Source organism: Geotrypetes seraphini, chromosome 1 (genome assembly GCF_902459505.1).
Source record: "Geotrypetes seraphini chromosome 1, aGeoSer1.1, whole genome shotgun sequence".
NCBI lineage: Eukaryota > Metazoa > Chordata > Amphibia > Gymnophiona > Dermophiidae > Geotrypetes > Geotrypetes seraphini.
Window position 1 is genome coordinate 406,626,586 of NC_047084.1, and position 23,564 is coordinate 406,650,149.

General features: G+C 47.8%; 1 protein-coding gene across 1 annotated transcript in view; it reads left to right on the top strand.

Moving 5' to 3' along the window:
* APTX (aprataxin) overlaps positions 1-23,564 on the top strand; it is a 165,882-nt gene that overhangs the window by 68,389 nt on the left and 73,929 nt on the right. Inside the window, 3 exon segments of the mRNA XM_033918223.1 lie at positions 15,303-15,349; positions 16,593-16,728; positions 16,731-16,909. Coding sequence (XP_033774114.1) covers positions 15,303-15,349; positions 16,593-16,728; positions 16,731-16,909 — 362 coding nt within the window.

A 23,564-nucleotide genomic window follows, 5' to 3' on the forward strand; every position in this document is an offset into this window, starting at 1 on the left:
GTTCTTTTTATTTCCTTCAGTTTTCGTCAAAAAAACAAAAACAAAAAACTTTTCCGTTCGGCTCCGGGGGCTCCCGGTAGCCGCGGCCGAGGGACCTCGCTTGTTCCCGGCGGTTTTTGGGCCCATGTCCCGTCCTGTGACGGGCTTTAAAAAGTGCACCCGGTGCGATCGGCTCCTTTCGATCACCGATCCTCACCGGTGGTGCTTGCGTTGCCTGGGCCCTGAGCACCCAACCGACGCCTGTTCCCGGTGCTCTACTTTTCAGCAGAGAGCTCTCCGCTGCCGTCGGGCTCGTATGGCGGAGCTCTTTGCCGTTGACCCCGCGGTGGGGAAGGCCTCGACGTCGGCCTCGGCTTTGGCCCCGGCCTTGACCTCGGCCTCGACTCCGGCCCCGGCCTTGACCTCGGCCTCGACTCCTTCGTCCTCGCCCCGGGAGCCCGCGGCGTCGAAGCCGGTGTCTTCGACCCCCGAAGTCGGCGAAGGGTAAGTCCTCACTTCCTTCTTCAGTTTCAGCCTCGAATGAAGCCATCCTCGAGTTCCTCGACGGGGGCGGGTGGGTCGTCCTCGGCCCCGCCCCGAGCGCCGAAGTCGGGTGCCCCGCGGGAAATACTCCGGTACCGAGGTCGCCCTCGAGGGAGCACCCGCACGGCCCCGGATCTGCCGACTATGATGGGGGTTTCCCGTCTTCCAGGGACTTGCTCCGAGCTCTCATCGCCTCGGAGCTGTCCGGGGCCCTTGCGCACCTTCAGCAGGCTTCGGCCTCGACTGCCCCGGCGTCGGTGACCTCGGTCTCGGTGCCCTCGACTTCGGGCCCGGGGGGGTTTCGGCCTCAGCCCCGACCTTGCCCTCGACCTCGGTTGACCAGCCTGATGCCCAAACGCCAACGGGCCTCTCGACGCCGCGGGTCGGCTCCTCGCCGACCGGGGCGGAGACCCTGCGGGGTCTCCGAACTGCGCCTCGTATAACCCGAGGCTTTTTCCGTTTTTTCAGAGGTTTGAGTGCTCGAGGGACTCTTCACCAAGACGGAAGGGGCGTGCCTCGGTGCCCCATACCCGGGGACTTCCCGAAGGGGTTCCTCGGGGCATGGGCGATCCCCCGACCCCGTCCAGGTCGCCTCGGTGCGGCTTCTTGGGGTTCGGGGTCTGGCACGGGGAAGGACCTCATTACTCACGCGAGGCTTCTCCTTCCTTCTTGGTGAGGCGCTCGTCTCGATCTCCCTCTCCGCCTTCGAAGCCCTTCCTCTTTCTCTAGATTCGTTCTTCATATGGGAAGGGCTTTGGACCTTGATCTGGGAGCAGGATTGAAGTACCCCAAGGAGTTTTTTGGAGGAGCAGGATTTGCCCTCTCCCCCCAGAGAGACGCCTCGGTTCCCTCTCAATAAGGTTCTTACCCAGGACCTTTTTGGGGAACCTTGACTCCCCCTCTTACGGTCACAGCGGTTGCCTTCTAAGATGGAGTCCAAGTATCGCACTGTCCCGTGCAAAGGCTTTGATAAGGCACAGCTGTCCCACCAGTCCCAGCGCTCCAGACGCCTCCAAGGCTGAGGAAGGAGGAAGCTTCCTCCATCGTGTTCCTCCTTCCTCCACCGACGCCATTCGAGCAGGAGGTTCTGCCCTGCCCCTGCTGACTCTGTAGAGCCAGCTCTACTTCAGCCCATCCGAGGGCTGCACAAGGCCAGCGTTGACCCGGCCTCTCTTCAGCCCACTGCGGGCCGCCGAAAGCCTTTTTCTTTCCACTCAGTGCCTCCAAGGCAGAGGAAGGAGGAAGCTTCCTCCATCGCTGTTCCTCCTTCCTCCACCCGACGCCATTCGAGCAGGAGGTTCTGCCCTGCCCTGCTGACTCTGAGAGCCAGCTCTACTTCAGCCCATCCGAGGGCTGCACAAGGCCAGCGTGACCCGGCTTCTCTTCAGCCCACTGCGGGGCCGCCGAAAGCTTTTTCTTTCCGCTCCAGCGCCTCCAAGGCAGAGGAAGGAGGAAGCTTCCTCCATCGTGTTCCTCCTTCCTCCACCCCGATGCCATTCGAGCAGGAGGTTCTGCCAGCCCTACTTCAGCCCATATTTTACTATTCTTTTCTGTACCATATTTTACTACTGCCTGCTCCTGTTTAGATGCTAAATTCTTCTCTGCTTTTGCTTTGTTCAACACCAAACTGTACCATATTTTTCAATTGTCTTTGCTCCTGTTTAGATGCCAATCTTTTCCTCTGTTTTTGCTTAGTTCAGTACCAAATTGTACCTTATTTTACCATTGTCTTGCCCCTGTTTAGATGCTACACTTTTCTCCGTTTTTGCCTAGTTCAGCTCCAAACTGTATCCTCAGCCAAAGGTTTCTTACCAGTCTCCCACTTTCTCGGTTTGCCCCATTTCCCCTAGCACATCCTGGGCTACACACATACCTTAACTGTGCAATTTCTCCCTCGTTACCACTTACTGACCCTAGTCTCTCCACTCTAGGCACCACATGGAAAGCGCCTAGACGCCAATTGTCCCCTCTGATATAGCCCCCCTTAGTTCTAAAAAAAAAAAAAAATAAGGCTCTCCCCCTACCTGCCCCTACTCTTAGCCAGCCCGACTTAAGTTTCCCCTGCTCCTTCCTCAACCAACTCTATCCCCCCCTCGCTGCAGACTCCTCTCACACCAAACACCCCACCATGAACCCATCCTTCTGGATCCTTCTCCTCCTACTCTGCTCACCTCTCTATCCTTCCCTCTGTCTGAAACCTCCCTCCCCCAACCTACTCGACCCCGCCAAACACCAATACCATTTGCCCTGGACTCAGAATCCCCACACTGATACGCACCAGAAACTCCCCTCCAAGAAAAACCCCGAAAAGTCAACCAAGATTCCCTGAGCCCCTACCCCCTGCCAATCTTCCCAACACTGTCCCGGACTCTCTCACCCCAGTCCCGATACTTTACTGTAATGCCAGATCCGCATGCAATAAGACCCAAATCCTGAAAGACCTTCTAGATGAGCTCAACCCTGGTTTCCTGTGCATCACAGAATCATGGATCGCCAAAGACGATCAATTCACACAAAACGAACTCCTCCCCCATGGTTACCAAGGCCTCTTCTCCAGTGGCGTACCTAGGGGGGGGCGGGGGGGGCGGGCCGCCCCGGGTACCAGCCCTAAGGGGGTGTTCCCGGCCTTGCCGTTCAGTCCCCCGCCACCCCGAAGGACCGCTCGCCCCCACTGACCTTCCTGCACCACCTGTGAAGCAGCCCGCAGCAGGATCGCGAAGTCAGCGTCAGCATCCCTGCGCTGCTTCTTGCGCCGCGATCCCGCCCTCCTCTGACGTCAGAGGAGGGGCGGGACCGTGGCGCAGGAAGGCAGCGCAGGGATCGCTGACGCTGACTTCGCGATCCTGCTGCGGCTGTTCATAGGTGGTGCGGGGAGGCCAGGGGGCGCGAGCGGTCCTTCGGGGTGGGTCGGGGCATCAGGCCTTCAGGGTGGGCGCAGGGCGGGCAGGCAAGCAGGCTTTCAAGGGGGCGGGGGGTGACAGGCAGGCAGGCAGGCCTTCAAGGGGGGACAGGCCTTCGGGGGGGGGGGGGGGCAGACCTTCAAGGGGTGCCAGGCAGGCCTTCAGGGGGGTGCAGGCCTTCGGGGGGGTGGAGGCCTTTGGGGGGGGTGCAGAACCTTCAAGTGGTGCAGGCCTTCATAGGGGGGGGAACAGGCCCTTCAAGGGGGGAAAAGGCAGGCAGGCCTTCAAGGGGGGGGACAGGCTACAAGGGGGGGGGGACAGGCCTACAAGGGGGGGGGGACAGGCCTTCAAGGGGGGGGTGCAGGCCTTCGGGGGGGGTGCAGACCTTCAAGGGAGTGCAGGCCTTCGGGGGGGGTGCAGTCCCTTCAAGGGGGTGCAGGCCTTCAAGGGGGGGAAAGGCAGGCAGGCAGGCCTTCAAGGGGGGGACAGGCCTACAAGGGGGGGAGAAGCTACAAGGGGTGGTACAAGCCTTCAAGTGGGGGACAGGCCTTCGGGGGGGGGGGTGCAGACCTTCAATGGGAGTGCAGGCCTTCGAGGGGGGTGGTGCAGGCCTTCAAGGGGGTGCAGGCCTTCAAGGGGGGACAGGCCTTCAAGGGGGGAAAGGCAGGCAGGCAGGCCTTCAAGGGGGACAGGCCTACTCAAGGGGGGGGGGAGAAGCTACAAGGGGGTGGGACAGGCCTTCAAGTGGGGGACAGGCCTTCCGGGGGGGTGCAGGACCTTCAAGGGGGGGACAGGCAGGCAGGCCTTCAAGGGGGGGACAGGCCTACAAGGGGAAGGGACAGGCCTTCAAGGGGGGTGCAGGCCTTCAAGGTGGGACAGGCAGACCTTTAAGGGGGGACAGGGCCTTTGGGGGGGGGACCATGATTTAGAAGTACACGGAGGGAAGGGGGTGTTCAAAGAGACATGCATATGCCATAACTTTGGGGGGGGGGGGAAGAAATAATGGGTCTAGAAAATAGAGGATGAGGGAGAGAGAAGATGATGGACCATGGGATTTAGGGAGGGAAGGAACAGAAAGGGAGAGAAATTGGACACAAGGGATGGTGTGGAGGAGGGATAGAGATACTGGATAGGAGGGTAATTAGGAAAAGAAACGGAGAGATGGTGGACTCTGGGATGGTGGGGAAGGAGGGAGAGATGCCGGATGAAAGGGTATTTAAGAAAAGGTGGATCTGTGGAGGGAGATGAAAAAAAGGAAAGATACCAGACTTCCTGGGAAGGGAAATGGAAAGGGAGGACAGAGTTGGCAGATGGATGGTTAGCATGCAGAAAGAAGGAGACCCTGGCAAGCAAGTTATCAGAAGAAAACCAGAGCCTTGGACCAACAAGATTTGAAATATAACCAGACACCAAAAGGTAGAAAAATTAATTTTATTTCTGTTTTGTGATTATAACATGTCAGATTTGAAATGTGTATCCTGCCAGAGCTGGTGTTGGACTGCAAACGTGAGCTAGGATTTAACAGAAAGAGGAAAAGTCCTTTTTGTTTCTTTATTTTATTTACACCACAGCGCCAGTGTGGTTAGGAGAAGCCAAAGGGGGTGAAAAAGCTATAAAACCCACCAGGAGTATTTGAAAAAAAATCACCCAACTGGGCAGGAAAATCGAATTGAAAAACCCAATTCAATAGGGCTGAATCGAATCAAAATTTTTTTTTCCTGTATCTGGCAGCATTAGTTTGCGCTACTGTCTTAGACTTTAGGACCTGGGATTGGGGAGAGATGGCATCCTCAGTACTTTATAATGCAAGTGAAACGAGGGATTTGGTCAGACTTTTTGAAGGTGTCTGCAGAAAAAAATATTGTATAGGCCGGGGACATGAGACAGCAGGAAATGGGAACTTTTCTTCCTTCTATTTTTGTGAATGGAAAGGCTGAGGATGTCAGGGAGGTCAGTTAAAATATGTGCTTTATAAGAAAATATAATAACTGTGTTTTATAAATTTTATAGCATAGCTGGCCTACCCAGTGAGGTGTTCCTATTGGTGATGGTGGCAGCGTTGTCAATGTGTTGAGAGAAGAGGTGGTCTGGGAAATTCTGCTGAGCAAACTCCGGGCCCATTTCCACCCCCCAGTTAGTCCACTCCACTCAACTGATTCACACACTGAGTGGGTCTTTGGGTGTTGTTTTGGGATCTCTTCCAGTGGTTTATCTCCTTCTGGTACCAAGGAAGGAAACTTTGTTATCCTTAGCATTGACATACAGAATATGTTTGTAACAGCGCTGCTTGTGTGGCATTAGGCTATGTAGTGATCGAAAGAAAAAACAGACCTTTGCACATTTTTGCACTATATGGTGGGTGTATGAGGAGATTCACCATTTCCTGCACAGCTAAGTCCATGTGAAGTTACCTTGTGCTGTATTTGACATCTAGCAAGGTCTCTGTTTGAAAGGAAAGATCTAAACTTAAAAATGAAGTGGCCAGAAGTTATGGTAAAAGCAGATAGTGTAGCTGGTTTTTAAGAAAGATTTGGACAAATTCCTGGAGGAAAAGTCCATAATCTGTTATTAAGACATGGGGGAAGTGTCTGCTTGCACCTGGATTCGGTAGCATGGAATGTTGCTACTCTTTGGGTTTTGACTATGGTATTAGTGTCCTGGATTGGCTACCATGAGAATGGGCTACTGGGCATGATGGACCATTGGTCTGACCCAGTTAGGCTATTCTTATGTTATGTTCTCATCTGTAGGGGCCTTTGTTTTCACTTCTTATTTTAATGTATTTTTTTTTCTGGGAACTTATCAGTGTTTTTTTATAATGGGAACAAAAATGGAAGAGAATTAATGTGTGTGGAATGGGGGTGTAACCTAATTTCTTCAGCTAAATAATTTCAATCCACTTCAAACAGACATAGGAGAACTTGTGCACCATTCACACACCCTCCAACCAAAAACGTCAAAAGAAAAAACTGTTCGACAACCTCCTAGCCATTCGAGCTGCAACACTCGACCCCCAACTCTACAACCAATTGATATCAACCACAGACTGCAAAACCTTCAAAAAGAAATAAAAACCCTTCTATTCAAAAAACACATAAAACCGAACTAACACAATCAGAACTGTCCCAAGCATCACCCTGCAACTACTCCATATGTACTTCTAATGTCATGACAATTTAGACATAATTTATGTTATGTTATGTTTGGAATAATGGTTACATATATGAGGTTCAATAAAAGAAAATTTTCACTGCCTGTTTCTATTTCTGACCATTTATTCATTTCATGGTTATTGCAAAAAAAAAAAAAAAAAAATTTTTTTACATGGGGGGGGGGGGGGTGTGTGTCAAAAAATGATGGGCCCCGGGTGCCACATACCCTAGGTACGCCACTGCTCTTCTCCCCCAGACCCAATCGAAAAGGTGGTGGTCTTGCACTCCTCTCCAAATCTTTCTTCGACGTCCAGCTCCTTGAGACGGGCACCCATGCCTCCCTAGAATATCCTACTTGCCTCAGTTAATGACGAACTCCGCGCCCACCCATTGGGCATCCTGTTATTATACCGACCACCCATCCCCTTGGACCAAATCTTCCAATCTCGTCTATGAGACTATAACAACTGCCTTCCTTAAATTCCAAAGACTTCTAATCGTTGGTGATATCAATCTCCACCTCGACGACACCAATAACAATGATACATCCGAATTCAACAACTTCCTCACCTCCCTAGGCTTTCCCTCACCCACCCCATCCCCAACCCACGAAAAAGGGCATACTCTAGACCTTACCACTTTCATTGATCTTACCGCTTTCAAAACCTCAACCGACGACACTCGCTGGGAACAAGTCCCTTGGTCTGACCACTTCTTAGGGACTACCTGCCTCCCCATCTTCATGTCACATCTTCACTCCCCACCCCACTCCTCTCATTCCATAACCTTCCGCAAAAAAACCTCGAGCAATCTATTCTGGTCCAAATTCCTCAACAAACTCTCCTCAAACCCTAGACCTACAGACCCTGAATCACACTGGCATAACTGGACCGCCCTCTCCGAGTCCACCTACCACTCCCTTGCCCCATTAACCACCAAAACCATCTCCTACCCCCGAAAGGCCCCCTGGTACCTACCTCTCCACAGAGAATTGAAACAGAAAATGTCGCGCTCTGGAGCGCAAATGTAAAAAATCAAAATCCCCCCTCAGATAGACAGACCTGGAGAGCTAATATTAAATTTTACAATTCAGCATTAAAAAAAGCCAGGAAAAACTCTTCGGAGATAAGATTTCTAGATCCAACAACCAGACCAGTGGCGCTGTTCAACATATGGCGCTCACTAACTACAAAAAAAAATGACCTATCTTTTGCTCCCACCATCCTCTATCAGCCGATGCCCTTGCAAATTTCTTTAACGAAAAGGTTACCACCCTAAGACGCTCCTTCCCCCCCACAGTCTCCTATAATTCCTTGACCTCTATTGATCTCAACCCTACCTCACTTGTATCCACTCCCATTCCTGCCGACAGATCCTGGACCTCCATTCGAGCTTGTCTCCGAACCGCAAGTCTCCAAACTCTGCCTCAAATTAAAAACTTGTAACTGCTCGTTGGACCCTTTCCCCTCCTACTTATTCGAGAATATCCCTACACAGGCCATCGCTTCCCTCACTGAACTTATTAACTCTGCCCTAACATCGGGCCTTTTCTCCCCCGACATGGGACACATTTCATTGTCCCCTTTACTGAAAAAGGCCGACCTTGATCCCTCCATTCCATCAAATTACCGTCCTATAGCAAATATCCCTCTCCTAACCAAGCTATTAGAATCCATCATATCCACCCAACTCTCTTCCTACCTAGAAAGATTCTCTATCCTCCTACCCCACCAATTCGGCTTCAGACCCAACTTCAGCACCGAATCCCTCTTGGCCTCACTAATCTCTAAGGTGCAACAACTCCATTCGCGTAACAAATCTGCTGTTCTTCTTCAGTTCGACCTCTCCGCAGCCTTCGATGTCGTTCACCACGACATCCTAATCTTCCAACTCTCCGAAATAGGCATAAGCTCCACTGTCCTAGACTGGTTCTCGAAATTCCTACGCTTCCGCTCCTACACCGTTAATACAAACGGTACCTCATCCCCCCCTGGAAGCCGAAATGTGGAGTCCCGCAAGGCTCACCCCTCTCCCCTATCCTTTTCAACATCTACATGTCCTCTCTGAAACTACTTCATCTATCCCCCCTAGAAACTCTCTATTCCTACGCTGACGACATCCTCATCCTCCTCGAGACCGACTCGAACCTCTCTAACCTCACTGAAAACATATCCTCATGTATTACGAACCTCCAATCCTGGGCCCAATCTGTACAAATGAAACTAAATGAGTCCAAAACAAAACTACTTTGGCTTGGCCCTATTTCAGACCATTTACCCTCCTCCATTCCACTACCTTCCGGCCCCCACTCTCCAGCTTGAGTTTTCAAGCAAAGTCCTAGGCTTCGTCTTAGACTCCTCCCTCTCCTTCAGTGATCACCTCAACTCCCTGGTAAAAAAATGCTTCTTTAGCCTCCATATGTTGAGGAAAGTAAGATCCTGCTTTCACCATTCTCATTTCGCCATCCTCGTTCAATCCAGCATCCTCCTCCAGACTGGACTACTGCAACTCCATCTATATATGCCTAACTAAGAAAAACCTCCACAGACTCTCAACTAATTCAGAATGCCGCGGCCAAGCTTATTTTCGCAAAAGGCCAAGTTTGATCACGTCTCCCCTCTCCTCTCCAAGCTTCACTGGCTCCCAGTATACTCCAGAGTCCTCTATAAATGTGCCTGCTTAGCCTTCAAGATTCTACATGGCACCCTACCCCCCGTTATCCCACTCCTTTGGAATTCCTCTAACCCACTCTCCTCTAGATCCTCCAAAAACTGAAACTATCTTTCCCAATCTACAAAAGGTATATCCCGCGCAGGAAAACTTGGAACATCCCTCCCTTTTAGAACCACAGAACTCTGGAACAACCTCTCATCCCCGCTCAGAAATGTTAGCTCCTTCCAATCCTTCCGTAAACACCTGAAAACTTGGCTCTTTTCAAAATCTAATCACCCCCCGTTCTCTAGTACCCTGTTCCCTCCCTATCTTCTTATTCCCTCTCCTATATCCATCTTTGTAGTTTTCTTTCCTCTCAACCTCTGTAAACCGTGCCGAGCTCTGCGCTTGCGGAGATGATGCGGTATACAAATCTAAGGTTTAGTTTAGTTTAGTTTAGTCCCTACTGGTGGAGTCAGCTCTGAAGAAGTCGCAGCCTTCCAGGGTCTCTGCGGCGGTTCCCCCCGGACGGGAGGGACGGACCTTGGACAAGTTTGGTCGTCGCCTCTATTCCAACTCTTTGATGGCGACCAGGGTCCTGAATTACGCATTCACCTTCTCGTCTTATTTGAGACAGATGGTGAAGTCGTTGCCGAGGTATCATGGAGTCATGCCAGATTCCCATAAAGAGGATTTTGGGGCCTTTATGTCCAATTTGTCTCAGCTGCGTCTCTACCTCTTCCATGCTGTGTATGACGCATTTGAGCTCGCCTCTCGTGTGTCCGCCTTCGCGGGTGGCGATGCGCCGCCCTTGCATGGCTCCGTACCCTGGAATATGGACCCCAAACTTGCAAGAGCGTCTGGCCAATCTTCCATATGTTGGCTCAGAGCTGTTTGATGAATCCTTGGAGGCGGCGACCAAGCGTTTGTCTGAACACGAGCGCTCTATTGCCTCATTGGTCCGTCCTAAACCCTGGGCTCCGCTGCAGAAGCCGTTTAGACCTCCTCCGCGGCGGTACCCGCAGAAGTCGACGCCGGCCTTCTCCAGGCCTCCGCCCCGGCGTCCCCCAGCAGCAGGGCAGAGCGTCCCAACCAAAGCCTCTGGCGCAAGGAGCGTCTAAACCCGCTCCGTCTTTTTGACGTGATGCGCGGTTGGGGGCGGGCCCCCCTCCGCACTGTCAAAGGACCCCCTTCCTATCGGGGGCCGATTGCAGGCCTTTCTTCCAGCCTGGGCCAAGATCACGTCAGACGCTTGGGTGCTCTGGATCATCTCCGAGGGCTACTCGCTGAACTTCTTAGCCACGCCACCGGAACATCCGCCGGGGGCTCTCTTTGCTGTCGAGACCAGTTTCCTCTTCTCCTGTCGGAGGCCAGGTCCTTGTTAGGCCTTCGGGCGGTGGAGCCGGGTGCCCCCGAGCCAAAGGGGATGGGGGTTTTACTCCCGTTACTTTTTGGTCCCGAAGAAGACAGGGGACTTACGCCCCATTCTGGACCTCCGGAGGCTCAACAAGTTCCTTGTCCGGGAGAAGTTCCGTATGTTATCCCTTCCAGTCCTGTACCCTCTGCTAGACTCGGGGGACTGGATGTGCTCCCTGGACCTAAAGGAAGCATATACGCATGTTCCGGTGCATCCCGCCTTCCGCCAGTTCTTACGGTTCCAGGTGGGGGAGTTGCACCTCCAATATCGCGTCCTTCCCTTTGGGCTGGCCTCGTCTCCTCGGGTCTTCACGAAGTGTATGGTGGTGATCGCAGCTGCCCTGAGATCACAGGGGCTGCAGGTCTTCCCCTACCTGGACGATTGGCTGATCAAGGCTTCATCCCGGGAGAGGGTTATCTCAGCGACCCGACAGACTATCATTTTTCTTCAACGTCTGGGGTTCGAGGTAAATTTTCCCAAATCGCAGTTGTGCCCGGCTCAATCCCTTCAGTTATATCGGGGCCTTGCTGGACACGGTTCGCCTTCGTGCGTTCCTTCCCTCGTCGAGACTGGAGGCTCTGCTTCGCCTGGCCCGTCAGATTTTGCTGCAGCGCTCCGTCTCTGCGCACAGGCTGATGATTCTACTCGGCCACATGGCTTCGACAGTTCATGTCACGCCGTTTGCCAGATTGCATCTGAGACTTCCTCAGTGGACCTTGGCCTCCCAGTGGCGTCAGGATCCGGGACCCGCTCTCCCTTCCTGTAACGGTCACTCCTTCCTTGAGACGATCGCTCCGTTGGTGGACCAGCTCTTCCAATCTTTCCGGGGGTTTGCTCTTTCTCGTCCCTCCACATCGCAAGGTCCTGACCACGGACTCTTCGGAGTACGCGTGGGGGGCTCACCTCGACGGTCTGCGGAATCAAGCGCTATGGTCGGCGGAGGACCGTCTTTGTCACATCAATGTGTTGGAGCTTCGGGCCATTTTTCTGGCAGCTCGAGCGTTCGGTCATCTGCTGCGAAATCAGGTGGTCCTGGTATGGACGGACAACCAAGTGGCAATGTATTATGTAAACAAGCAAGGGGGAACGGGCTCCTGGTCCCTGTGCCGGGAAGCCTTGCGCCTTTGAGAATGGGCGACCTCCCAGAACATCTTCCTGCGGGTGGTTTACATTCAGGAAGAGAAGAATTGTCTGGCCGACAAACTCAGTCGTCTTCTCCAGCCGCACGAGTGGTCGCTAAACTCCCGAGTTCTGCGCGAGGTCTTCGACCGCTGGGGGACGCCTCAGGTGGATCTGTTTGCCTCCCCGGAGACTCACAAACTGCCCCTCTATTGTTCACGAATTTACTCCCAGGACCGTCTCGAGGCCTTCCTTCTCGACTGGGGAGGGAGATTCCTTTATGCGTTTCCTCCTTTTCCTCTGATCTTGAGGACGTTGGTTCACCTCAAGTCATCCGGAGCCACTATGATTCTCATCGCGCCTCGTTGGCCTCGTCAGCACTGGTTCTCCCTGCTCCTTCAACTCAGTGTCAGGGAGCCTCTACTTCTGCCTGTGTTTCCCTCTCTGCTGTCTCAGAGTCGGGGTTCGCTGTTGCATCCCAATCTTCAGTCACTACATCTGACGGCTTGGTTCCTTTCCCCCTGACTTCGGCGGTCAGGGAGGTGTTGGAAGCCTCGCGCAAGGCCTCGACTCGGCTTTGTTATTCCCAGAAGTGGACCAGATTTTCATCCTGGTGTACCTCGCACCATCTGGATCCAAGTTTGGTTCCGGTGTCCTCGGTTCTGGAATATTTGTTGCATTTGTCCGAGTCTGGGCTGAAGACAACTTCCATCCGGGTGCATCTCAGTGCTATTGCTGCTTTCCATCGGCATCTAGAGGGACGTTCTCTCTCTCTTCATCCTCTGGTGGTTCGTTTCATGAGGGGTTTAGTTAATATTAATCCTCCTCTGAAACCTCCTCCTGTAGTTTGGGATCTTAATGTGGTCTTGGCTCAGCTGATGAAACCTCCTTTTGAGCCGATTGACAAGTCTCTTCTTAAGTTTCTCACTTGGAAGGTGGTCTTTTTACTTGCGCTCAAGTCTGCTCGTCGGATTAGTGAGCTACAGGCTTTGGTTGCGGACCCGCCCTTTACTGTATTCCATCATGACAAGGTGGTTCTTCGCACCCATCCTAAATTTCTACCTAAGGTTGTGTCTGATTTCCACCTCAATCAGTCTATTGTTCTTCCGGTGTCCTTCCCGAAGCCCCACTCTCATCCTGGTGAGACGGTGCTTCATACGCTGGACTGTAAGAGGGCGTTGGCTTTTTATCTCCAAAGTACCAAGTCTCATCGGAAGGTTCCTCAATTATTTTTGTCCTTTGATCCTAATCGGCTGGGACATCCTATTTCCAAGCGCACCTTGTCCAACTGGCTAGCTGCTTGTATTTCTTTTTGCTACGCTCAGGCTGGTCTCACGCTCCATGGTCGAGTCACGGGGCATAAGGTCCGGGCGATGGCAGCTTCTGTTGCTTTCCTTCGGTCTACTCCTGTGGAGGACATATGTAAAGCTGCCACTTGTCTTCGGTTCATACGTTCACCTCCCACTACTGTCTGGACACTTTGTCCAGAAGCGACGGCCGGTTTGGCCAGTCGGTGTTACGTAACCTGTTTTCCTAAATTGCCATCCTCCCACCTGCTCTTTTTTGGTTGGCTTGGAGGTCACCCACATGTGAGAATATCATGCCTGCTTGTCCTGGGATAAAGCACAGTTACTTACCGTAACAGGTGTTATCCAGGGACAGCAGGCATATATTCTCATAACCCGCCCTCCTCCCCGGGGATGGCTTCTTGTGGTGCAGTGTAGCAAACTTGAAACTTCAATCAAGTTTTGCTTGAAAAGCTGTCCGCGCTGGGGCTCCGTAGATGACGTCACCCACATGTGAGAATATATGCCTGCTGTCCCTGGATAACACCTGTTACGGTAAGTAACTGTGCTTTACGGTAAGTAACTGTGCTTTCTCGCATTACCTATAACGCTCTTGTCGGGCTTTTTTTCGAAGGCTACATAAGACCGGTATTTGCATATATATATGGAAGAAATGACCGCCTAGGGTGCAGTGCTACATTTTATTTAAATCCAAGGTTCAGGGAGGGATGGGGGTGCCCCAGTTTTCACTGTACCATAAAGCGGCACTACTACAGGAGATAGCCATCTGAATCTTGTATACTGCCTGCCATTGGCTAAGGATTATTCAGACTTTTATTCCAGATTTCACATTGTGGAAACTTCCCTAGGCACCTTTGGTTGTCCTATGGGAGATTCTGCAACAAGATAACCCTTTTCTTGTGGTTATATTATGTAATTGGTACTACCTATGTAAATTGATGTTCCCAGAGAGAGAATATTTCTTCCATACTCCTATATGCATCACTTTAGGCCTTTTGGCTGAGAGAGAAGAGCCCTTTTCAAGGGGTTTGGATCAGGGCTGGGTTGAGGACTATGGGACAAATTTGGGACAATGGAGAAGTATGGCCTTTTAATTTCTTGCAGGAGGAATTTGGGTTGGCCACTCAGGTTGCTTATCATTATACCCAATTACCCTTGTTTATAACCAAGAAAGCTATTTGGGATCTAAGCTTGGGAGAAATAGCTATGGAAAGGGCTCTATAGGTTGCGGTTGGTAGGGGTGGTATTTCCAGGCTTTACCTAGCCTTATTATTGCAGGAAATGCCCCAGGATCCTTATATGGAGTCTTGGGAGAGGGGCTTGGGTATCTCCTGCACGGGAAGGACCTGGCAGAAGCTGTATAATAGATTATTCCACCTTTCGGTCTCCTATACAGTAGTGGAAAACGGATTTAAAATGTACTATCAATGATACTTTAGCCCAACTAGATTGGCTCACATGTTTAAGGGGGGGTAGTGCTCTATGTTGGAGAAACTGTGGACAATCAGGGGATTTTATTCACATGTTTAAGGGGGGGTAGTGCTCTATGTTGGAGCAACTGTGGGCAATCAGGGGATTTTATTCATATGTGGTGGACTGGCCCAGTTCTCCACTTCTTTTGGCGAATGGTGGGCCAGTTAGTGGTAAGCATCACCAAGGGCCACTGCTCTTTATTGATGGGCTGCTGTTTATTGGATGCCCCATTGCCTGGTCATCCTCCGCCCATGCAAAAATTGGCGGCTTATATTTTTACTGCTGCCAGATTGGTTCTGGCGGTGGTCTGGAAATGTCCAGTGCTGCCTGGGCAATCAGTGCTTTGTTCCAAATTAGATTATATTCAGCTTATGTCTAAATTAACAGCACTGCATGATATGGGGCTGGTAGCATACCATAAAGTGTGAGACCCATACATGGTCTGGAGAGCTAACCGTTGACAGAGACCCATTATGGGGGACTCCTTGTATTACTAGATTGTGTTTTGGTTTTTTTCTTTTTGTACAGACTGTGTACCTAGTAGGTGGAGGGAGGGAGGTAGGGGATGGAAAGGGTGGGGTGGGGACTCAGTGAAGTTGTTTTGCAAATGTGTTTAGTTGTTCTTTGGTTGTGACTTCTGCTTTTTAAGCATTATCGATTTTGTATGTTGTAAGAATATCTTTGTATCCATATTGCAAATTATAATAAACAACAAAAAATAATAAAAATTCACAGATGCCTTTTTCTGTCTTTTCCTTAGTGGAGCTGATAGCAGACTGCTGTAAAGGATATGTCGAGATAAAGCAGGTAAATTGGGATGGACACAGAGAATCTGTGACAATGAGGAGGTGTTGGTGAAGCCCGAGAAAAGCCTATCATTGCAGTCTATACAGTACAGCAAATGTATGCATTTGGAAATAGATTGTTCTGGCTTTTTTTCAGGTGTATTCTTAATTCTCTTGTACTGTAGTTACGACTAGCTATGAGTCTTTTATATTGGGCTTAAGTATTATGTGATAACCGAACAAATATGGTTTTAAGTAGTTTGAACAGCTTGCTGATTGGCAGTCTCGGCTTCATCTACCAGAAAACTGGTGATCTTTTTTGCCTTCTTCCTTCATACTTGCAGGAGAAGAGCAGTGCTTTATGTCTGAATGCTGCATTTTCTAGTTGGTCAATAAAATGGGTTGTATATCAAGAATTAAATGAACTTGAATTTAAACTACGGTTTTGTAATCATTCAAGACCATGCATTGTTCGGGCATCAGATTGAAATCAACAATTTTTTTTAATCTTGTGTCTCAATCTGCTGATTTTCTGTCATGGGGGTGGTGAGGTTGAAGATCATGCAGAATTTGGTTAGATGTGCAATGAGGATTGAACAAACTCAAAGTTGTGCCACAAAATTGAAAAGGGTGACAACTACTGGCATAGAAGCAGTGCTTTGCTACAGGCCTAGAGATTCAATCCCTCATAACAACCCTCTACTCGTTTGGTCAGTAGAGGCTGGAGATGGTGTGGAACAATGGTCACAGTCTCTGGCAAAGAAAGTCCCAATTGTTTCACAAAAGTGACACCTATAAGTAGAACTGAGGGTTTATACATACCAGATCTATACCTCATACCACAGACTATCCTGAGATGGCTGAATTACAGGGGAAGGAGGGTAGAGAAGTGAAAAGAACAAGGTGTTGACATTCTGAACAGATGTGAATAGGGCTCATGATGCAATATCCTTTTTGGGGTAAGGTCTGACTGAGCTGTCAACCCAAGGAAGCAGGATAAAAGTTAGCAGAATAAAAGGAAAAACTATTGAAAATGATAGATGATAAAAAGTCCTGATTTATCTTTGTGTTTCATTTAAAACTGATCAAGTCTTAATAAAATTTGATATACCGCCTATACATATTTAAAATTATAAAATTGGGTTAACGAACATTGTGACAAAGGGTGTTTTTTTGCTGCAGGCTTGTTAGTGTTCTGAGCATTAGTATCACTAATTAGATTTAGCTCTGGCTATACCTTAAAATTAACTGCTGCTTCTATATAGATAGGAATTAATCCAACCAGTGTGGATTTTGTGGACATTGGTAAGGACCAAAGAGTGAAGCTAAAGCCTGGACAAGTTCTCTGCATTGTAAACAGACTTTACCCCTATGCTGTTGAATTTTCTGAAGAAACTGATGAGCAGCACCCAAAGGTACTTCTGAGAGAAACATTACCAAGAGGCCATGTGAAAGTTCTCAAGGCAGTAGCATTGAAACCAGGATTGAAAAGAGCATAAAAATGGGACATTCAGAACTGCAAGCTAAGCCAAGCAGTAGTAGTGTCTCATCTGTGAAACATGTCAACATTCCCAATGAAAAGGTGGGTATCAACAAAAAATTTGTTGTATTTCATGATGTTTCAAATGCTGAAAAGGAGAGCAGGGCCCCAAGATAAACTAGTCAGGGAGTGTGCACTAGCAATACAAAAATACAACAGTAAAGTCACAAGGCAATACATTAAAAAAATAATTAAATAGGCTACAATTTAATTGCCAGCGAAGAGTTGCAGCACTATAGAAAGGCAATTACCATGTATACTCGAATATAAACCAACCCAAATATAAACTGAGGTAATTTCCCCCCCCCCCCAAAAAAAGGAGGTAAAAAGGTTGATTCAAATATAAACCAGAGGGGAGTTCAATATTCAAGTGCCTTGCCTTGCCTGGCTCTGAACCTGTTCCCCCTCCCTTGCTGCTTTGCATCCAGCCCCCTCACTCCCTTCCCTCCCCTGCCAGTCTCTTTATAATGTAGGATAACAGAGAAACTAGCTAAATGGAAACATCTTACAAAAATATATTTAAATACTTGACCTCCTGGGAAAGAGAGTAAATCTAAAAACCATGCTTAACAGCTTCTTTAAGAGTGAATGTAGAAAATTGGAACGAAAATGGAAGAAAAGTAAGTTGGAGACAGATAAATTGACTTGGAGAAGAATTATCTCAATCTACAAATTAGAATTCAATAGATCTTGAAAGACTTAGAGGTCCTTTTACTAAGGCGCGCTAGTGCTCACTAAATGCTAACACGTGGCAATGCGTCCATAGGATATAATGGACACATTAGCACGCGTTAGCATTTAGTGTGCGCTAAGACGCACTAGCGCACCTTAGTAAAAGGACCCTTTAGTATAAAGACCAATAGTAAAGCCTTATTCAAACTTTGGAGATCCCTTAGCACTATTGATAAGAATAACCATGAGACTAGTGTACTTAATTCAGAGGAACTTGCAAAGTATTTGAATGATAAAATTAAAAACATCAGAGCCTTTTTCCCTAAAGTAGAATGAGGTTTTACTTCCCGATTTGGAAATAACAAATGCTATCCCAGTGGACAGGTATTGGAAAGACCAGGTTAGGACCTTATGCAATAGACTAAGTCAGAGTAATTGCTTCCTGGATTCTTGTCCATCTTATATTTTTGAGATATTTCAGGCTAGGCTATTTCTTGGTTAACTTCATTGATAAATTGTTTCTAGATTCTGGCTATTCTTACCCCTTTATTGAAAGGTCTGTCCTTAGATCAATCTGTTCCTACAAACTATCACCAATCTCTAATATACCCCTTATTAACCAAATTGAGTCCATAATCTCTAAACAATTATCAAGTTATATAGTCAAGTTTTCCATACCATCTCCATTTCAACATGGCTTTCGCTTCAATTGCACTACAGAATACTTTATGGTCATCCTTGATCTCTAAGGGCCTGTTTACAAAGCCGCGATAATAGCCCCGAAGCCCTCTGATGTTATGAACCATCCTATTCTTGTTCAACTATTGTCTGATTTAGATTTGGAGGGTAACGTCCTCAATTGGTTCAAAGGATTTCTGTCATTGCGATCATACATGTAACATTTCAATGGTACAACATCTACCGCATGGTCTTTGGACTGTGTCCCTCAGGGTTCACCATTGTCCCCTGTTTTTAAAAAATATTTATATGACTACATTATATTTCTTTCGATTACGCTCTCACATACAGTATGCTGAATTATATTTTTATTTTACAGGAAGCAGATCTGAATTTGAACGATTTTTCTGCTAATATTAATTCATGTATTTCCAAACTTCACCATTGGTCACTTCAGGTCCAAATGAAATTAAATTAAAAAAAAAATGCTTTGGTTTGGTCCCTGAATCAGCAATATTCCAAGCACAGTTACACGTAATCTAGTGAATTTCTACCAATAGAGTTCTCTTTTAGAACATTGGAATAATTTTAGAGTCTTCTCTTTTTATCATCAGGTAAATCATCTGATTAAGAAATGTATTTTTAGTTTACCGCACATTGAAAAGTGTCTGTCCTTTATTTTATCAACACCATTTTGAATGAGGTGATTAAATTTGCGGATGATATGAAGTTATTCAGAGTAGTGAAGACACAGGGGGATTGCGAAGATCTGCAACGTGACATAATCAAGCACGAGAAATGGCCATCGACATGGCAAATGAGGTTCAACGTAGATAAGTATAAAGTGATGCATGACAGTAACAAAAATCTCATGCACAAATACAGGATGTCCGGGGTGGTACTTGGAGAGACCTGGGAGACTTGGGAGTTCTGATCGATACGTCGATGAAGCCATCTGTGCAATGTGCGGCGGCGACGAAAAGGGTGAACAGAATACTAGGAATGATTAAGAAGGGGATCACGAACAGATCGGAAAAGATTATCATGCCGCTGTACCGGGCCATGGTGTGCCCTCACCTGGAATACTGCGTCAAGCACTGGTCGCTCTACATGAAGAAGAACACGGTACTACTCGAAAGGGTCCAGAGAAGAGCGACTAAAATGGTTAAGGGATGGAGGAGTTGCCGTACAGTGAGAGATTGGAGAAAATTGGGCCTCTTCTCCCTTGAAAAGAAGAGACTGAGAGGGGACATGATCGAAACATTCAAAATAACTGAAGGGAATAGACTTAGCAAATAAAGACAGATCGTTCACCCTCTCCAAGGTAGGAAGAACGAGAGGCCACTCTCTAAAATTGAAAGGGGATAGATTCCGTACAAAGGTAAGGAAGTTCTTCACCCAGAGAGTGGTAGAAAACTGGAATGCTCTTCCGGAGTCTGTTATAGGGGAAAACACCCTCCAGGGATTCAAGACAAAGTTGGATAAGTTCCTGCTAAACTGGAATGTACGCAGGTGAGGCTGGACTCATTTAAAGCACTGGTCTTTGACCTGGGGGCTGCCACGTGAGCGGACTGCTGGGCCCGATGGACCACTGGTCTGACCCATGCAGCGGCAATTCTTATGTTCTTATGGTCCAGTCAGTTATTTTAGCTCAGCTGGGACTATTGCAATTCTATCTATGTTGGTTTAAGTAAAGGGAATCAGAAAAGGTTACAATTAATACAGAACACTGTAGCACGACTAGTTTTTGGAAAGTCAAAATTCGAGCACGTTACTCCATTGTTTAAGAACTTACACTGGCTCACATTTCATTAGAGAGCTCATGTTTAAATGTGCTTGCATTGTTTATAAAATTATTCATGGATTGTTTGACTCTCTGATACCCTTAACTTTAAAACTCCATCAAACATTTTGAGTTTTAGAACTATTCATATACAGTACATAAGTTATCTTTTCCTTCAGTCAAAGGTTTTTGATCAACTGGCAAAATTTGCTCGATCTTTTTCTTCCTATTGACTGCACTATGGAATGACCTTCCCGTTCAGATATGATCATGTATTTCTTTTCAGGTTTTCCGTAAAATTTTTAAAAACTACAATGTTTCAATGTTTTTTAGAATGTAACACCTAATGATCTATCTTAAAATCAACACATCTTTTGTAAACATATTTTTATTGTAAACTGAGTCTCGCCCTTATATCTTTAGATTAGATATTTTTTTTGCTCAACTAATTTTTTTGAAATTTTTTCAAAATAACAAATATAGTAGTTATCAAATGAGGCAAGTAACAACACCATATACATAATCAACAGAACCCCAAAAAACAATAACATACTAAGCATCATCATGAAACTGTATATACCCACACACTGATATTCATTGTGTACTCCCTTGTCCCCCTCCCTCCACTCTCCTTTGACAATCAATAATCTATGGTCCCAAAAACACACAATAATAGCTCCCCCATCCTTCTCACTGTATTTAATAGCCACCAATCTCTGAAAAAATCAATATCCAATCCCTATCCTGGGTTTTAGATAGTCCTCTCCAATTAGCAGAAATATGTTCCTGGCACACAAGTAGCTTTAAACTGTCAATCCACTCAGTTATAGATGGAGCTTCTACAGCTTTCCAATGGAGTGCTATTAAACATTTTGCTGTTGCCATCTCCTGGCATAGCAGGCAACTTTGCTACTTCAAGGGTCTCACATTCAGGAGCCCCAGTAAACAACTTTGAGGTGTGAGGAGGACATCACCTGCTATCCATACAGAAAGCTTATGTGTTTCTTGTCTCCAAAAAAGTTGTAACCGAGTGCAGATCCACCACATGTGCAGAAAGGACCCCCTGGATCTCCACAGCTCCAACAAATAGCTGCAGAAGGATACATTTTATGGAAGACGTGCAGGGGTGAAATATCATCTGGACTAATACACATGTGGAGACCTTCCTGACCTCTGAGCAAATAGTTAGCCATATGGGATTATTAATCACCTGGTGCAAATGAACTTCCCACTTAAGTTTAAACCTACAGGTAAACTTCTCCCACCCTGTAATATAGGAATATAACTCTGAAATAGGCCTTGGAACCGTCTGTAATAATATCCACAAATTTTCCAAATACTCCAAATTTTTCAAATACTCTTAGAAACATAGAAACATAGAAATTGATGGCAGAAAAGGGCCATAGCCCATCGAGTCTGCCCATACCAATGACCCACTCCCTGATTCTTACTCCCCTATAGATCCCACATGAATATCCCATTTTCTCTTAAAATCTGACACGCTGCTGGCCTCAATCACCCGCTGAGGCAGCTCGTTCCAATGATCGACCACCCTTTCGGTGAAGAAGTACTTCCTAGCATCACCTTGAAATTTCCCTCCCCTGATTTTCAGCGAGTGTCCTCTGGTTACCGAGGGCCCTGTAAGACTGAAGATATCATCTTTCACCTCTATACGCCCCGTGATATACTTAAAGGTCTCAATCATGTCCCCCCTCTCTCTTCGCTCCTCCAGTGAGTACATCCGCAGTTTTTTTAACCTTTCTTCATACATGAGATCCCTGAGCCCCAAGACCATCCTGGTAACCATTCGCTGAACCGACTCAATTCTCAACACATCTTTCCTGTAGTGTGGTCTCCAGAATTGAACACAATACTCGAGATGAGGGTCTCACCATGGATCTGTACAGTGGCATTATGACTTCAGATTTTCATGCTGACAAAACCCCTACGGATACAGCCCATCATTTGTCTTGCCTTGGACGAAGCCTTCTCTACTTGATTGGCAGCCTCATATCATCGCTAATGATCACTCCTAAATCACGTTCCACCGTGGTCCTGGACAAGGTTTCACCATTTAGTGTGTAAGTTCTGTGTGGATTTTTTTTGCCTAGGTGCATTACTTTACATTTTTTAGCATTGAAGCCTAGCTGCCAAGTTGATGACCACTGTCCCAGCTGTCTTAGGTCCTGCGTCATAAAGTCAGGCACACTGCTTTTGCCAACTATGTTGCATAGTTTGTCATCGTCGGCAAACAGTGATACTTTTCCTCTAAGCCCTTGGGTCAAATCTCCTATGAATAAATTGAATAGAATCGGCCCTAAGACGTGCCCTGAGGTACTCCACTCATCACTGCTGATGTTTTGGAGTGGGGTACCATTTATACCAATCACCCTTTGAAGCCTACCATCTAGCCAATCCCTTACCCATGTAGTGAATGTATCCCCTAATCCCATCGATTTTAGTTTGTTCAATCAGCCTGCGGTATTGGTTGGTATTGAACCAGTCTTGCCCCAGCATAAAATAATGCAGCTGCATAAAATGCAAGAAATCCCCCCTCGGATATCTGAAAACGATCCCTTAAGGTATTAAAAGCTATCATACCAGCTTCCTGAAGGAAATCCCGGAAAACCCCAAGTTCCCTCACTCCTCACCGGCAAATACTCCACTATCAGCCCCTGCTAGAAAGGTCGGTTCTCCCCTTATAGCTGCTAATGTCTTACTGCCCCCCTCCCCACTTAATCTGAGATCTACCCTAGAGCCAAAGGATTAGCTACTACACCTCGATCTACCCTATCCATAACAGAAGCCCACATCCCCCTTATCAAGAACTGAGGGCCTGCAAAATATTGCTCCAGCTGCACTCCAGGGTTATCTACTGCAATAGTTCAGTCCAAAATGAACTGTAATTGCGCAGCCTGGTAATACCACAGCAAATTGGGAACAGCTCATACAACCTGGGAGAGCCCAAAATACCTTTTTCCCCACCTGTGGGGGGGTTCTACCACCCCCCCCAAATGAATCGAGAGATTTCTTGTACAATCCCACTTTATTCCGGACCAGTGGGTTTTATGCATCTCTGACCACCAGGCACTGTAGAAAGCTTGAGATGATTGAATCCATAATTCCTTAGCACAGCAGCAGATGAATCCAGAGACTAGTGGAATAGCTCACATTGAACAGCAGGTGGAGATAGAGAAACTGATTAACAGGTGGTCTTATAGACTGGCATTCCTCCTGTACATCCAGTATGCTCTATCTCCCAGCAGGGGTTCGTCGCTATCCATCTAGCTCCTGGATTCTGGCTGTGCCGGGTGAATTTCTGTGAATTTTCATTTCTTCTGTTGAGACTAGTTCTCTTCAGAGAGAAAGGGGTGTCTGGCTGAGCAGTGCCAGCTTTGGGAGCTACAACCTGGGCCCCCTCACGTCCCCTTCTCCACCCTCCCCTCCAGTGGATTGAGGGGTTTCCTTGGGCTCTGCATTTTCTTCTTTCCAGTTAAAAAAAAAAAAAAAAATTAAACAGAGCCTCCCTGTGCTGAGCTGTGCCTTCTGGTCAGCTTACAGCTT